Source organism: Carcharodon carcharias, chromosome 26, assembly GCF_017639515.1.
Source record: "Carcharodon carcharias isolate sCarCar2 chromosome 26, sCarCar2.pri, whole genome shotgun sequence".
NCBI classification, from domain to species: domain Eukaryota; kingdom Metazoa; phylum Chordata; class Chondrichthyes; order Lamniformes; family Lamnidae; genus Carcharodon; species Carcharodon carcharias.
The window spans coordinates 27,115,811-27,129,952 of NC_054492.1; the positions used below are offsets into that span (position 1 = coordinate 27,115,811).

The window sequence follows — 14,142 nt, forward strand, 5'->3', positions numbered from 1 at the left end:
TAACCACTTGGCTATTTAGGCCAAGCCTTCCTATTCCTTTCATGTTGCAGTACAATAATACCACCTTATACAACATATGGTCAGAAGTGGAAGGTTCTAGACCTACTGGCAACTGAGCCTTAGTCATAGAGAGCATTAATAAGGCAGAGTCACTCCAGTCTTGTCACGATATCTATTCAGTTAACAGGTATAAATACAATACAGGAAAAACTCCATTTAATTGAATACACTTTGATATGGGATCCACTTATTGCAAGGTATTCTTAAATCAGCCCAGTTACCCCAACTAAGACCTGGCCCTGACAGTGCACAGCGACAGCTTGTGAAATTCCTTGTGCTTAAGCAAGATAAGGGCGACATAAACGTGAGTATTTCTGCAGGAAAATTATGTGAATTATTTGTGGTCGCACAAGAGATGTTGCATGTGATTCTGCAGTTTTGTGTTTCTATAACAAAGATTGCTGCAGTGGGGTGCACTGACCAGGGATTCACAACTTGTGTAAACTTCCATCAGCTGCTATTTTCATTCAGTCTTATGACCCAAATTGTGGACCTGTTTCTGCTGTGTTCTGAGGTTACACTGCGGAGTGGGTTCGGAGAAGGAATAGGCATCATGTGCTAATGTTTCACATGCACTATTACTGCCAAGTTCCAACCCCGCCATTGGGCCAGGGGAGAAGGCCCATTCAGTGTTGAGATTGCAGTCAGGCATAGTAATGTTACTGGACTAATAATAGTAATGTTACTGGACTAATAATCCAGAGGCCAGGATTAGTGAACAGGAGACATGAGTTCCAATCCCACTAAGGCAGCTCAGGAATTTAAATTCAGTTAATAGATTTTTAAACTCCAGATTTCTTTAATTATCAGTAATGGTGACCATGAAAGCACTGGACTGTCATAAAAAAGTCCAACTGCTTAACAAATGTCCTTACCCAGCCTGGCCTATATACGACTCCAGACCCCCACAATGTGGTTGATACTTAATTGTCTCCTGAAATAGCCTCTCGGGGCATTGAGTGTCAAAGCTGTTGTGATGGATTGTAGTAATTCTAGAAGGTGACTCACTATCACCTCCTTGAGGGCAATTAGGGATGGGCAAAAATACTGGCCTTGCCAGCGATACTCACAGCGCATGAATGAATATTTTTTTTAAAAGTACTGGTCTATAAAATCCAATCCTGTCAACAGAAATTCCTCGAGCTAGCACCAAACATTTTACATGATGATAAATGATGAATCCTTTTGAGAGCCCACGTTCTATAAAGACCTATAATTACACTGCTAAAGGGATGATTCTCTAATGAGCAATTCCACCAGTATAATAATGACAAATGATTCAACTTGGTTATAAATTGAGAAGAATGAAGAACATTTTTGATCACTTTTTTGGAAGCTATTAGTAAATTGCTGAGGTCAGAACTATGGGTCACTGTCTTCAATGGGTGACCACTTATTTTTAAGCAGAGATGAGGAAATTTTTCTCTGAGGGTCATGAAACTTTGGAATTCTCTTCCCCAAAAAGTGGTTGAGGCAGAGCCTTTGAATATCTTTTAAGGCAGAAGTAGATAGATTCTTGATAAGCAAGGGGGTGAAAGGTTATCAGGGGTAGGCAGGAATGTGAAGTTGAGGTTAAAATTAGATCAGCCATGATCTTATTAAATGGCGGAGCAGGCTCAAGGGGCCGAGTGGCCTACTCCTGCTCCTAATTCATGTGTTTGTATGTCAGATGATGACCAAGACCAGATGATGATGGAATTGGGAGAACCTCACTCCACAGCACCACCTCCTGGCTGCAGCCTGCAACTTTCCAGGCAACTGTTTACATACAGGATTTTCATTCTAAATGTTTACATGGGCTGTTCCAGTGTTGACATAAAATTGTGTTATGTCAACAGGAAGTCCATGTGGAATCAGGTTTTTAATATAATAATTGGTGACAATGACGAATGATAAATTTCTGCTGCAGAGACTGTAATATTATTTAAAATGGAATTGATAGACATTAGAAAAACAATACGTTTTCCTGTCTCCTTTTATAATAATTACACAGCTTCAATTGAATAGCAAATGTAAAGAAAGACTTCTACTAATATAACAAACCTTTCAGGACCTTGGGACATCCCAAAGCACTTTACAATCTATTAAGTAGTTTTAAAGCGTAGTTGATGTTGTAACCAAGCTCCCACAAACAGGAATCTGGTAATGACCAAATAATCCTCCTATATTGATTTGAGCGATAAACGTTGGCCGGGACACCAGGGAGAACTCCCCTGCTCTTCTTTGAAATTTACATCTGCCTTAGAGAGGCCTCAGTTTAACCTCTCATTTGAAAAAAACAGCATCTCTGACAGGGTAGCGGTCCCTCAGTACCGTACTGGAATCTCGCAACCAATTTTTGTATTCAAATCTCTGGAGTGGGACTTGGACCCGCAATCCTCTGATTCGGAGATGAGAGGGATATCCACTGGAGCCATGGGTGACATAAATGACCCCTTTATGTACCATAAATTATGTAATTCTTCAATTCATTTTTTAAAAATATTTCATAACAACACTGAGGTCTCCTTTATATTAACAATGGTTATTGAGTTTGTTTACCATGTTGGCACCAGTAGCATTTGGGAAAACTGTTCTTCTATACACTGTAAAGTTGTACAAAGCATTACTTTTTCTGTGATGGTCTTACTGGGTTTGTTTCAACCATTCCCTGTACCTGTTCCATACCCACCGATACCGTACCCTGGTCTTGCATAGCTCGATGAACCCTCTCCACATATCAGTCATATTTGGAAGGTCAGAATCGTTCATTGGGTTACTGGGCTTTCCTCACAGTTAAAGTGAAATTGTACACATCCCACCCACTAACCTGGAAGTCCAGTAAGAGTACTTGTGTTGTGTCCAGAAGGGCTGACATTAGTAATGTAGAAGAAAGGACAGGTACTTTAAAGAAGGAATGTTTTGGTTACTGGGTTCATGTTGAGCCTCTTGTGGGCGTTGGTGACATGAGCTTCATTGGTCCTAATGTTTGTTTGTTTTCCCTTTATCCAGATGCCAGTCTCTCGCCCGACACAATGAAGCAGAGCCACTGGTGTATCGTGGCGTACTGGGAGCACCGGACCAGAGTTGGCCGCCTGTACACTGTTTATGAACAGTCTGTCAGTATATTCTATGACCTACCTCACGGGAACGGCTTCTGCCTCGGACAGTTAGCCCTGGACAACAGGAGTGAGACCGTCAAAAGGACTCGAAGCAAAATTGGCTATGGGATCTTGCTGAGCAGAGAGCCAGATGGGGTCTGGGCCTACAATCGGAGTGAGCATCCAATCTTTGTCAATTCCCCAACGCTGGATATTCCCAATTCTCGGACTTTGATTGTCCGGAAGGTGATGCCAGGATACTCAATAAAGGTTTTTGATTATGAAAAATCTTGCCTTCTGCAGCAAGCCACAGACACAGATTATGCAGACGGGCCATACGATCCTAACAGTGTTCGAATCAGCTTTGCAAAAGGCTGGGGACCTTGCTATTCAAGACAGTTCATAACTTCTTGTCCCTGTTGGCTGGAGATAATGCTGAACAGTAGCAGATAACAGTCAACCTCCAGGAATGAAATCCTATATTAGAAAAAAAAACAAGACTATTCCAAATATCATCTACCTAGATTTAATATAAAGTTTTATATATTATATGAAATATATATTGTACTTGTAAATATGGAGTCATTTTTACATTGTAATTATTTATGTATGGTGCAATGTGTATGAATACAGAACACAACAGGAAAATGCACTTTGGTTTATATATACTCATTCAACATCAGATTAAATTATACAGCAAAAATAGGGAGAAAGCCTAGTTTTGGTGTATAGCTCTGCCGTACTATTAGTACCCAGACAAAAAGCTAACTTACCAGTAAAACAACAAAATGAGTCACTCATTGATAATAAAGTATTTGCATTATAAATCGGTTGCACTTAGTCTTTGTTTCAGGTCATAGTGTATCAACCTCTCAGTGAAGAGGCCAATTAGATACTTCAATCCCCATGCAGCTTTCCTTACTTGATTAACCTAATGCTCTGCTACTCGTGTTCTAAATGACACCTAGTACCATTCACCTATCACTCCTGTCCTCACTACCCTATATTAGCTACATTACACAGCACCTCCGTTTAAAAATTCTCATCATTGTTTTCAAACCCCTCTCTATCTTTGTACCTTTCTCTGACTTCACTGCACTCCTCCAGCTCTGGCCTACTGAGCATTCCTGATTTTAATCACTCCACCATTCTTGGCCGTGCCTTCAGCTTTGTACATCTTGAGCTCTGGAATTCCCTCTCTGAACCTCTCTACACCTCTCTCCTCCTTTAAGACATTCCTTAAAACCTACCTCTTTTGACGAAGCTTTTGGTGAGCTGCCCTAACAGCTACATCATTGACCCAATGCCAAATTTTGTTCATCTAACCCTAATCTTTTTCATTTGAAGGCACTTTATAAAAACCTGTCGTCATTGACTTCTCCGCTGGAGTGATTGGTGGGGGGGTGCATTTAGGAGTTCCCTCCAGGATGCAGTGCAGTATGGAATGATGAGCCACAGGTTCTCACTATTGCACAAGTGATCAACTCTTGGATTTCACTTGGTATTATTGCAGGGAGTTTCCGAGTGAAGACCAAGCACTCTTCCACAAGAAGTCACAAATTAATCCAAGAGGGAGTTTAGGAGAAGCGTCTTTACTCGATGAGTGGTTAGGCTGTGGAACTTGGGAGTGGTTGAGGCAAATGGTATAGCTGTATTTAAGAGGAAGCTAGATAAACACAAGCGGAAGAAAGGAATATAAAGATATGCTGATAGGGTTAGAGGAAGTAAGGTGGGAGGAGGTTCGTGAGGGGCATAAATACCAGTATAGACCAGTTGGGCCGAATGGCCTTTTTCTGTGCTGTAAGTTCCATGTATTGGTTTTATTTAGTAGCTGTGTTTTAACGGGGCCTTTTTGCTTCTTATATGGAAGCTGACTCAGCCATATCTCCTGTTGGCATTGTCTTGCATTGTTGTGTTAGACATTATGGACCCACCTGGTTAACATTTCGCAGTGAGACTGGCTGCAAATGTACAGCCACAGGCCCATCAAGCAGCAGGTGAGGGGGAGCTGGGTTGTAGGCTGTCCTGTGAGTTTTAACTACACTCTCGTGAACCTTGTATTTGGCACATTGTCAAGTTCACTTGTAAGCAGTTGCTAAACATTTAGTCGATTGAGGGCTTAAACAAAAGGAACAGTAAGATTCCTGGTTCCAATCCTCGGTGTATGTTGGGTTTGTTGATTTGAGGCAGGGTACTTGTGGGGGCACTGGAGTATGTGCTCCTGTAAGGGGGTGGGAAAGCCATCCTGATTGACTGCTGCTGAAAGGTGCATGTACTTGGATGTCAGATGAGAGCATTGCTTCATATTTATAGCCCCCAATTGGACTCCCCGCCCCCCCCAACCACATTATAACATCAAATATTCAGATGAAAACACTTCAAGCCTGATTTACAGAACTGCACGCATATTAACTAGCCAATCATTGAAGGCTACTATATGGCCACGGCCGTGATTTTAGTCATTTGTAGCAAACTTGCTCCTTCCCGGTCTACAGGTCACCCTTGTTTCACTGTCACAGTGACACAAAGTTACCTTTCCAACATCGCACGTTTTCACCTTCCAATAAGGGCAGGATTTTCTAGCCCCGCCTGCTGCTGAGATTGTCCAGTCCTGCAGAAACTCAGTGGACTTTTAGCCGGGCTGCCTCATCCCCCCATGGGGTGACTTCCTCAGAGCTTCAGTGGACTCGAAACGTTAACTCTTGTTCCTCTCTCCACAGATACAGTCAGACCTGAGTTTTTTTTTTCAGATTTCCAGCATCCGCAGTATTTTGCTTTTATCCCAGGGATTGATTCCTGTTTTGTGCTGAGGGTGGCTGCTTTCAACCAAGGCTCTGTGAACTCGGTAAGGCTAAATGAGAATCTTCACTCCTGATCGCTAACCCCTCCTGAAAACTATATTTGTGGACTTGCGAGTGGTGACAAAGCTGTGATATCCACTTCCACTGTCGATCTGCTATGCTGTCTAGGCTGATGTGGAGAATGGCTGTGTGGGTAAGATGCTGTCCACGCCAATGGACCTGGATCAGAAGGTTTAAAACCTTCAGAGGAGGAGCGAGGAAACTTTGGGAGAAGAGCGAATGCAGCGTCAGAGAGGTTGAGGGTTGAGTCCAGGTGGCGATGTCAGTAACATAACTGAATATCCACATGGTACCCATTGTTTCACTTAGAGATTAATGCTACCAGAATGGCAGGAAAAGGAAATTACAAACCAAAGGCAATATGATGACTCATCTTTTATCTTGAAAAATTGAGTCCCACCATCAGTTTTTAAGCCAGTTTTGAAAGAGTGACACCAAATAATGGCTTAGCCCAGGCATGAGTTACATATTGAAACCGAACAAATTGCTTCAGATTATTTTCTCTAACATACACTCAGGAATCAGTTATAAACTTGAATCTAATTGTAGGACTTGGATAGTCTATAAATATAAAATAATCGACACTGAGAGTGAACTACAGATTGACCTCTAATTGAAGCACTCAGATAGTTTATTTTTAAAATACTGGCACCTAGGAGTGAGGTACGGATTGGAATCTAATGGAGGGGATTCAGATAGTTTACGTATTAAAATAATGGATACCCAGGGGCAAACTAAAATCTGGAATCTTAATTGATGGATTAATGATATTTGTATAGATTAACAAATACCTGGGAGTGGGTTGCAGATTGGAATCTAATTAAGAGGTCCAAATGCTAATGAAAAGAAAAAGGAACTTGCATTTATATAGCATCTTTCATGACGCGAGGACATTCCAAAGCACTTTACAACCATTGAAGTATTTTCAAAGTGCAGCCATCACTGTTAGTATGTTGGAAATATGGCAGCCATTCCCCCCCCCACCCCCCACCCCCCCACCAAAAGCTCCCCACAAATAGGCTGTGAGATGAATGATTTATTGATGTTATTTGAGGGCAGATTTGATCAGATTCAGTTAGAGAATAACTGGGAGTCTAATTGAAGGACTCGGATGATTTATGTTTAGAAAATAATTGATTTCCAGGAGCCTGTTATAAACTGGAATCAAATTCAGGTTTATATTTAGAAAATCAGATACCCAGGAGTGAATTAAAGAACAGATACCCAGAAACTTCAGTATATTTGCAACCATGTCTGCGTTCTGATGAATGACCTCAAGGCTGTAATCTTTTGTGTGTAGTTTGCTTGAGTACATTGACTGTGTCATTGAAATCAGCCTCACTAAAGAATAATGTTTAAATTTCTGATAAAAAGCTTTGTACATTCTCCAGTCTTTGCTGTTAGTTTGTTTTTGCAGACCAAACCAAACTTGCTTTGTCACAACATGTGAAATTCTCACATCTTTAAAACGGCCCATAAGACCCAGATTGACAAATGCCTGCTGTCCCCAGTACAGGTTATATCAGTGACTGCATATTTTGTACTTTTTTTTTGCTGGCTAATGGGTGAATCGATGTGAACATGGAAATATTTTAACTTTTTTTACTCAGTAGAAACCAGCTGCATCAAGCACGCCCAGGTTAGTTGCAGGATGTTCCAACACAGAGTGAAGCTCCCTCTCACTTGACCCACTATTAAGGAGTAAAATCAGAAAGCAATTTTTGAGACAAGGATTAATAGAAACCTGGAACTCTCTAAATGCTCCTTACCACCCTCATCACCCCAAAAGGCAGTGCTGCTGCGGGTTAGTTTGAGCTTGAGATTGATAGACCTTTGGTAGTTAAGTGTATCAAGGAATGTGGGAAAACGCTGTTTAAGTGGAGTTGAGGTGCAGACCAGCCATAGTCTCACATGGTGCTTTTCAACCAATGATCGCCGGAACGCAAGGGTTCCACACAATTTCTAGGTCATTTGAAAATTGTACCAAATTTTTCAGTTTTTCAAGATAGATTGTTCTTTACATTTGCTGAAAAATAATCATTAAAATTATTGCATTTTCATTCATTTCAAAAGTGTTATTTTTCATTTTAGCTTTCTAATATTTATGCAGTGGGAGGGGAAGAGGCAGAGGGCGTTGGGGTTCCACAGAATTTCACAATATAGGGTTCCTTAACCTAAAAAAAGTTGGAAAACCACTGCTCTTAACTGAATGGCAGGACAGGCTCAAAGGGCAGAATGGCCTTTCCTGTTTCTAATAGTGTGCCTCAGCCCCCAAACTAGTGCCCCGTGGTGTTCCATTTCCCATAGTCGCCATGTTGTGACCCCCTCATCTGAGTGGAACTTGCCAGTTTAGTGCCAAATTAAAGCTAGTTCCACTCCATAGGCTCTTGCCCATCAAGGCCAGGATTTGAATTGCCCAGCCCCATTTCACACAGGATTCTGAAGGCAACAAGAGAGACTTTCATCTCAGCAGCTTTAGCTGGATTCAACCCCACAGCCCAGCAGTGAAGCACCAGTGGTCAATTTTTAACCTATCATACCACCCAGTCCGAGAAGTGAAACATCAGCTCCACACAATCCGTCCAATGCAAAGCCTACCATGAACAGAGGAGTACTCCATGATCGGCAGCCCTCTGACGTGGTCAATAACTGTTGAGAAGGAGTAAACGTAGAGGTTTGGGTACACAAGGGACAAAATAGAAAAGGTTTTGATGAATTAGAGCTGGAGGAGGCTCATGTGGAGCATAAGCACCAGCACAGACCTATAGGCCAATTGGCCTTCTTCTGTGCTATAGGTTCCACCTAATTCCATTCAGGCCATTGTAGCTCACTAGAAATAATCTCTGGTCCCCACATTCCAGCATCCAGCTGCCACTTTAAGTGACTCCAGAGTTTATGTTTTCATTACATACCAGGAAGTCCATTGCATGTGTTGATCACTCTTTCTGTTAATAACTTCCTGTCATCAGTCCTAAACTTGCCAGTTGCTACTTTGAACCTGTGCCCCTTGTCTTAATGTTGTAGTTTAATTTGAAGTAGTATTTCAGATTTAATAAATACTCGGCGATGGAATATTGTTGATCTGTTTGGCCGGACTACAAAGAATTACCGCTCTTGGATTCGAGCCACCAGCAGCCGATGGACATGAAATAGGGGGGGAAACTGGGGCAGAATCTATTTAAGGAGAATTTTGTGGCTACTGCACACGTACAAACAATTGGTAACTTCAATATTATAAATTAACAGATGTTTCAATGCATTCTTAAACAGGGGTTTTAATTAATTTTTAATTTGTCACAGTAATAGGAGATGATTTGGGTTTTGATGTTGCACTTATTATTTACTGAAATAACATGTTTATAGTTGCTGTGTTATCAGAGCAATAAAAGTCAGGTTATGACAGGCAGGAACAGGAGGGGCCATTGAGCCCCTCAAGTCTGTTTCATGATCTGTTTCAGCGAGATCATGGCTGACCTGTGACCTAACTCCATAAACCCGCTTTTGCCCCATATCTCTTAGATTTTTGTCAAGCAAAGGTATTATCAATCTCAAACTTAAAATTAGCAATTGGCCCAACATCAACTGCCGTTTGTGGAAGAGAGGGTCTAAACGTCTACCACCGTTCACCAGTAGAATAGTTTCCTAATCTCATGCCGGGAAAGACCTGGCTCAAATTTTTGGGTTATGCCCCCTGGGTCTTGATACCCCAACCAACAGAAGTAGTTTTTCTCCATCTACCCGATCTGTTCCCCTTAATATCTTGAAAAAGGCGATCAAAGCACTCTTCAAACCTCTAAATTCCAGAAACAGTGGCTTTGGGATCTTATACACACACCTGAAAGATACACAAATATTGGAGATTGGAGAAGATACAGCAGCCAGCAATACCAACTGAATTAACCTTTATAAAAATAACTGGTTCAGCCTCAATTGGAAGATTGACTCCAATTCTGGGCCCCACACTTTAGGAATGATGTGAAGGCTTTAGATAGGGTGCAGAAAAGATTTGCGAGAATGGTTCAAGGGATGAGGGACTTCAGTTATTTGGATAGATTGGAGATGTGGGCATGTTCTCCTTAGGTAAGAGATTGAGAGGAGATTTGATAAGAGATGTTCAAACCCATGAGGGTTTTGGACAGGGTAGGTAGAACCAGAGAACACAGATTTAAGATGACTGGCAAAAGGACCAAAAGCTAAATGAGAAAAAACTTTCTTTTGCTCTGTGAGATGTTAGGACCTGGGATGCACTGCCTGAGAATGTGGTGGAAGAAGATTCTGTCTGGCTTTCAAAAGGGAATTGGATAAGTTCCTGAAGAGAAAGAAATGCAAGGCTACAGGGAAAGGGTGGGGGACCAGCTAAATTGCTCTTCCAGAGAGCCAACATGGACTCAACAGCCTGAATGGCCTCCTTCTGGGTTGCAACTATTCTACAGTAGTCTTCGAAAGAGCCAACATTGGGCTGAATGGCTTCCTTCTGTGCTGAGCTACTCTAAGAGCACCAATCAGTAGACTGAGGAGAGTAACTGCGGGAAAAAAACACACTCCATTCAAAATCATGCTGAGCAAAAAGTCAATCAAAGGTCAGCCTCTAAAGGAGCATTTGGTATTTTGTTTAAACTCAGGAAAACTAGATTGCTTCCTGTTTACAGAGTAGTTACCCTGTCATAAGAGCAAATAGGGGTTTTTCACAGCAACTAAATAAAACTGGTCACAGAATAAAATTCCCAGGAACGGGGAAACCATTGTGGGTCCTAAATTGCCTATGGGGCGCAATTAAATCTCAGTAACCTGTGCATCCCCACCACCCCCTGCCACCCACTCCCCCACTTCACTCTCCATCGTTATCCACCCACTCCCCCACTTCACTCTCCATCGTTATCCACCCACTCCCCCACTTCACTCTCCATCGTTATCCACCCACTCCCCCACTTCACTCTCCATCGTTATCCACCCACTCCCCCACTTCACTCTCCATCGTTATCCACCCACTCCCCCACTTCACTCTCCATCGTTATCCACCCACTCCCCCACTTCACTCTCCATCGTTATCCACCCACTCCCCCACTTCACTCTCCATCGTTATCCACCCACTCCCCCACTTCACTCTCCATCGTTATCCACCCACTCCCCCACTTCACTCTCCATCGTTATCCACCCACTCCCCCACTTCACTCTCCATCGTTATCCACCCACTCCCCCACTTCACTCTCCATCGTTATCCACCCACTCCCCCACTTCACTCTCCATCGTTATCCACCCACTCCCCCACTTCACTCTCCATCGTTATCCACCCACTCCCCCACTTCACTGTCCATCCTTATCCACCCACTCCCCCACTTCACTCTCCATTGTTATCCACCCACTCCCCCACTTCACTCTCCATCGTTATCCATCCACTCCCCCACTTCACTCTCCATCCTTATCTCTCTGATCAGCTTAAATAATATCCTGCATTCATTAATTATACTTATTGTCCTGTGACTTCATGGGCACTGTGCAGTCCGCCTCACTGGGTATTTTTACAAGCCATTGAACTGTATCGTGCACTGTCCTTGAACTGGAAAGACTGCAACGCAGAAAGAAGTTAATAAAGGCAAGGGCTATTGCACCTTGGGGAAAACTGGAGCTCTGCAGACAACTGGCATATCAGAAGAGCAACAAGCCCAGAATATCACGTCCTCACCGAATAAAAATTGCCTATTATAATTGAAACCATTGTCGTCCTCTCATTTGATACTTTTTAAAGGGGCAATCTCTTTGTGGAAGGAGGGGTGGGGTGGAGGTGGGAAAGCAGCTCAAAGGGATTTCTTGTACACCGTGATGGAGAAGCAGGTTCCGTAAGTGTAAGAACCGCCATAATTCATGTTCCTTTCCTGAACATCATTCTCGCTCTTCTCTCCTACAGATGGTGACTCTCATTGAAGTATGCTTCCACGTATGGTGGCTGCCCTCTACTTCCTCACTCAAGGGGTCCATTCTCTGCTAGTCTGTGTGTGTGTGTGTGTGTGTGTGTGTGTGTGTGAGAGAGAGAGAGAGCATGGAAAGCCAATGTTAGCAAGCTATTCTACAACAGAGGCATCAGAGGCAACCAAGCCCAATCCTCCCTTCATAAGACATCCACATGCACAAACTTTCAAGCAGGAGTCACTTGGTAATGGCCCCTGGCTGATTCCCTTCCATTTTAGTTCCAACAGAGTGCCTAATGGCCTCTTTCTGTGCTGCAACAATTCTATGATTCTATGGGATGTGCTTCCCTCCCACATTCTGTCTGCCTCTTCCTCCTCCTTTAAAATCCTCCTCAAAGCCTAACTCTTTGACCAACGTTGTAGTCCACATGTCCTAATGTCTTCTGCTTTGGTTTGGTGTCAATGTTTTGCCTGATTAACGCTCCTGGGAAGCACCTTTGAACATTCTAGTACATTAAAGTCACTATATAAATGCAGGTTATTGTTGTCGTGTTAGTGCCGGGCAGCCTAAGCTTAGCTGGGAGTCTGGGTTACCAGCCTTTCTGCAATAATAGCACAAGTAAAGCTTTGTTCAAATACTACAAAAATCTGAAAAACAACCAAACAATGTTAAAAATGCAGTGTCTGAAAATCAAAAAGCAAGTTGGCAAAGACCCTTTGGCAGAACCCAGCACTGACCCATTGTGACAGCAAAGGAAGCCATAGGCCATTCACATCATTACATATGAACAATTATTTTTTTTGCCATATTTACATGAAGCCTTTAAGAAAGCTGTAACTCAACTTCTCATCTGCAGACTTGACTCCTGAGATTTATTTGGGTATAATTTCTGAGTTCCACATTTAATGTGATTAATTAAAATAGGCTTAAACTCTGCATTATATTTAAAATTTGACCCAGTTATTCTGGGCTCTAACACTTATACCTGATAACTGCAAAAAGTATCCTTATGTAAATACACGAGATCAAGCAAGGACTCATCAAACTGGGACATAATGTGACTGTTGTGCAAATGCTTTTGTGCTCCATTGGTGGTCAGTGGACCCCTAATTGTTTGTTTGTCATTCGCTTGGATGGTTTCCCTCCTCTTGGACTGCTCAATGTTAACGCAATGCGAATGTTCCATTTTCTTAGTATTCATTCAGTTGACCTGAACAAGCACAAAATTTCATTCATACTTCTCTCCAAAAAGAGGGTGAGAGAAACGGAGTAAACCGCTGTTTCAATCTTTCCTTCCATTAATTTCCAAACTGCTTTAACCTGAGGTATAAAGTGGTACAGCACAGAATGAGTCCATTGTGCCTTTGAAAGAGTTATCCAGTTAGACCCACTCCCCTGTTCTTTCCCTGTAGTCCTGCAAATTTCTCCCCTTCGAGTTTTTATCCAATTCCCTTTCCAAAGTTGTTAATGAATCTGCTTCCACTGCCCTTTCAGGCACCGCATCCCAGATGATAATATATCAAGTGGCTGAATTTTCTGCCTGTTAGGCGGACTAGTCGGGAGCAGCTTGGGTGGGCGTGGAGCAGATCGCCGCACGCGATCAGCTGTGTGCCACCATTTTACATGGGCTGGCGGGGGGGGGAGGGGTGGGGTGGTGCGGAGGAGGGAGAGTCGGGGCCTACGCTCTTTTGCACATGCGCATGGACGACCACGGAAATCTGCCTGAGGGAGATTAAGTTCGTATTGAAAGTTTTAAATTTAAAAAAAATTAAAGTTATTTAGACATCTCCTCATGTAACAGTGTCACATGAGCTGGGACATGTTGATGGATTGTGAAAAAAAAATTTATTTGATAAAGCCTTCAGGAAACCTCATCCCGCCCGTAGATCGGGTTTCCTGAAAAACGCGAAGGCTGCTTGGGCTCTTCGCCTGCCCACCAACTTAAGGCCTTAACCGGCCTTTGACCGTTCGGCAGGCACGCACCCGCCAAACGAAAGCACTAAATGATACGCGGTGACATAGGGACACACGCCTGACATCACCACGCATCATTTTATGCATCGGCATGCTGGACCCGCCCCCCACACGCCAAAACCAAAATTTGGCCGTGGTGTCAAAAAACATTTCCTTATCTTCCCGCTGGTTCTTTTACCGATTACCTTAAATCTGTGTCTTATGTATACTGGCCCTCCTGAGTAAGGATAGTATACAATAGCCAACTTGGCATGTTGGGG

The 14,142-nt window shown here is 42.8% G+C and overlaps 1 protein-coding gene across 1 annotated transcript in view; it reads left to right on the forward strand.

Annotated features, from left to right (window-relative positions):
* Window positions 1-3,967, forward strand: part of smad6b (SMAD family member 6b) — a 76,993-nt gene extending 73,026 nt beyond the window's left edge. Inside the window, exon 4 of the mRNA XM_041175243.1 lies at window positions 3,052-3,967. Within this exon, the coding sequence (XP_041031177.1) occupies window positions 3,052-3,593 (542 nt within the window). The 3' untranslated portion in view covers window positions 3,594-3,967. The remainder of the gene's footprint in view (window positions 1-3,051) is intronic.
* The last annotated feature ends 10,175 nt before the right edge of the window (window positions 3,968-14,142 follow it).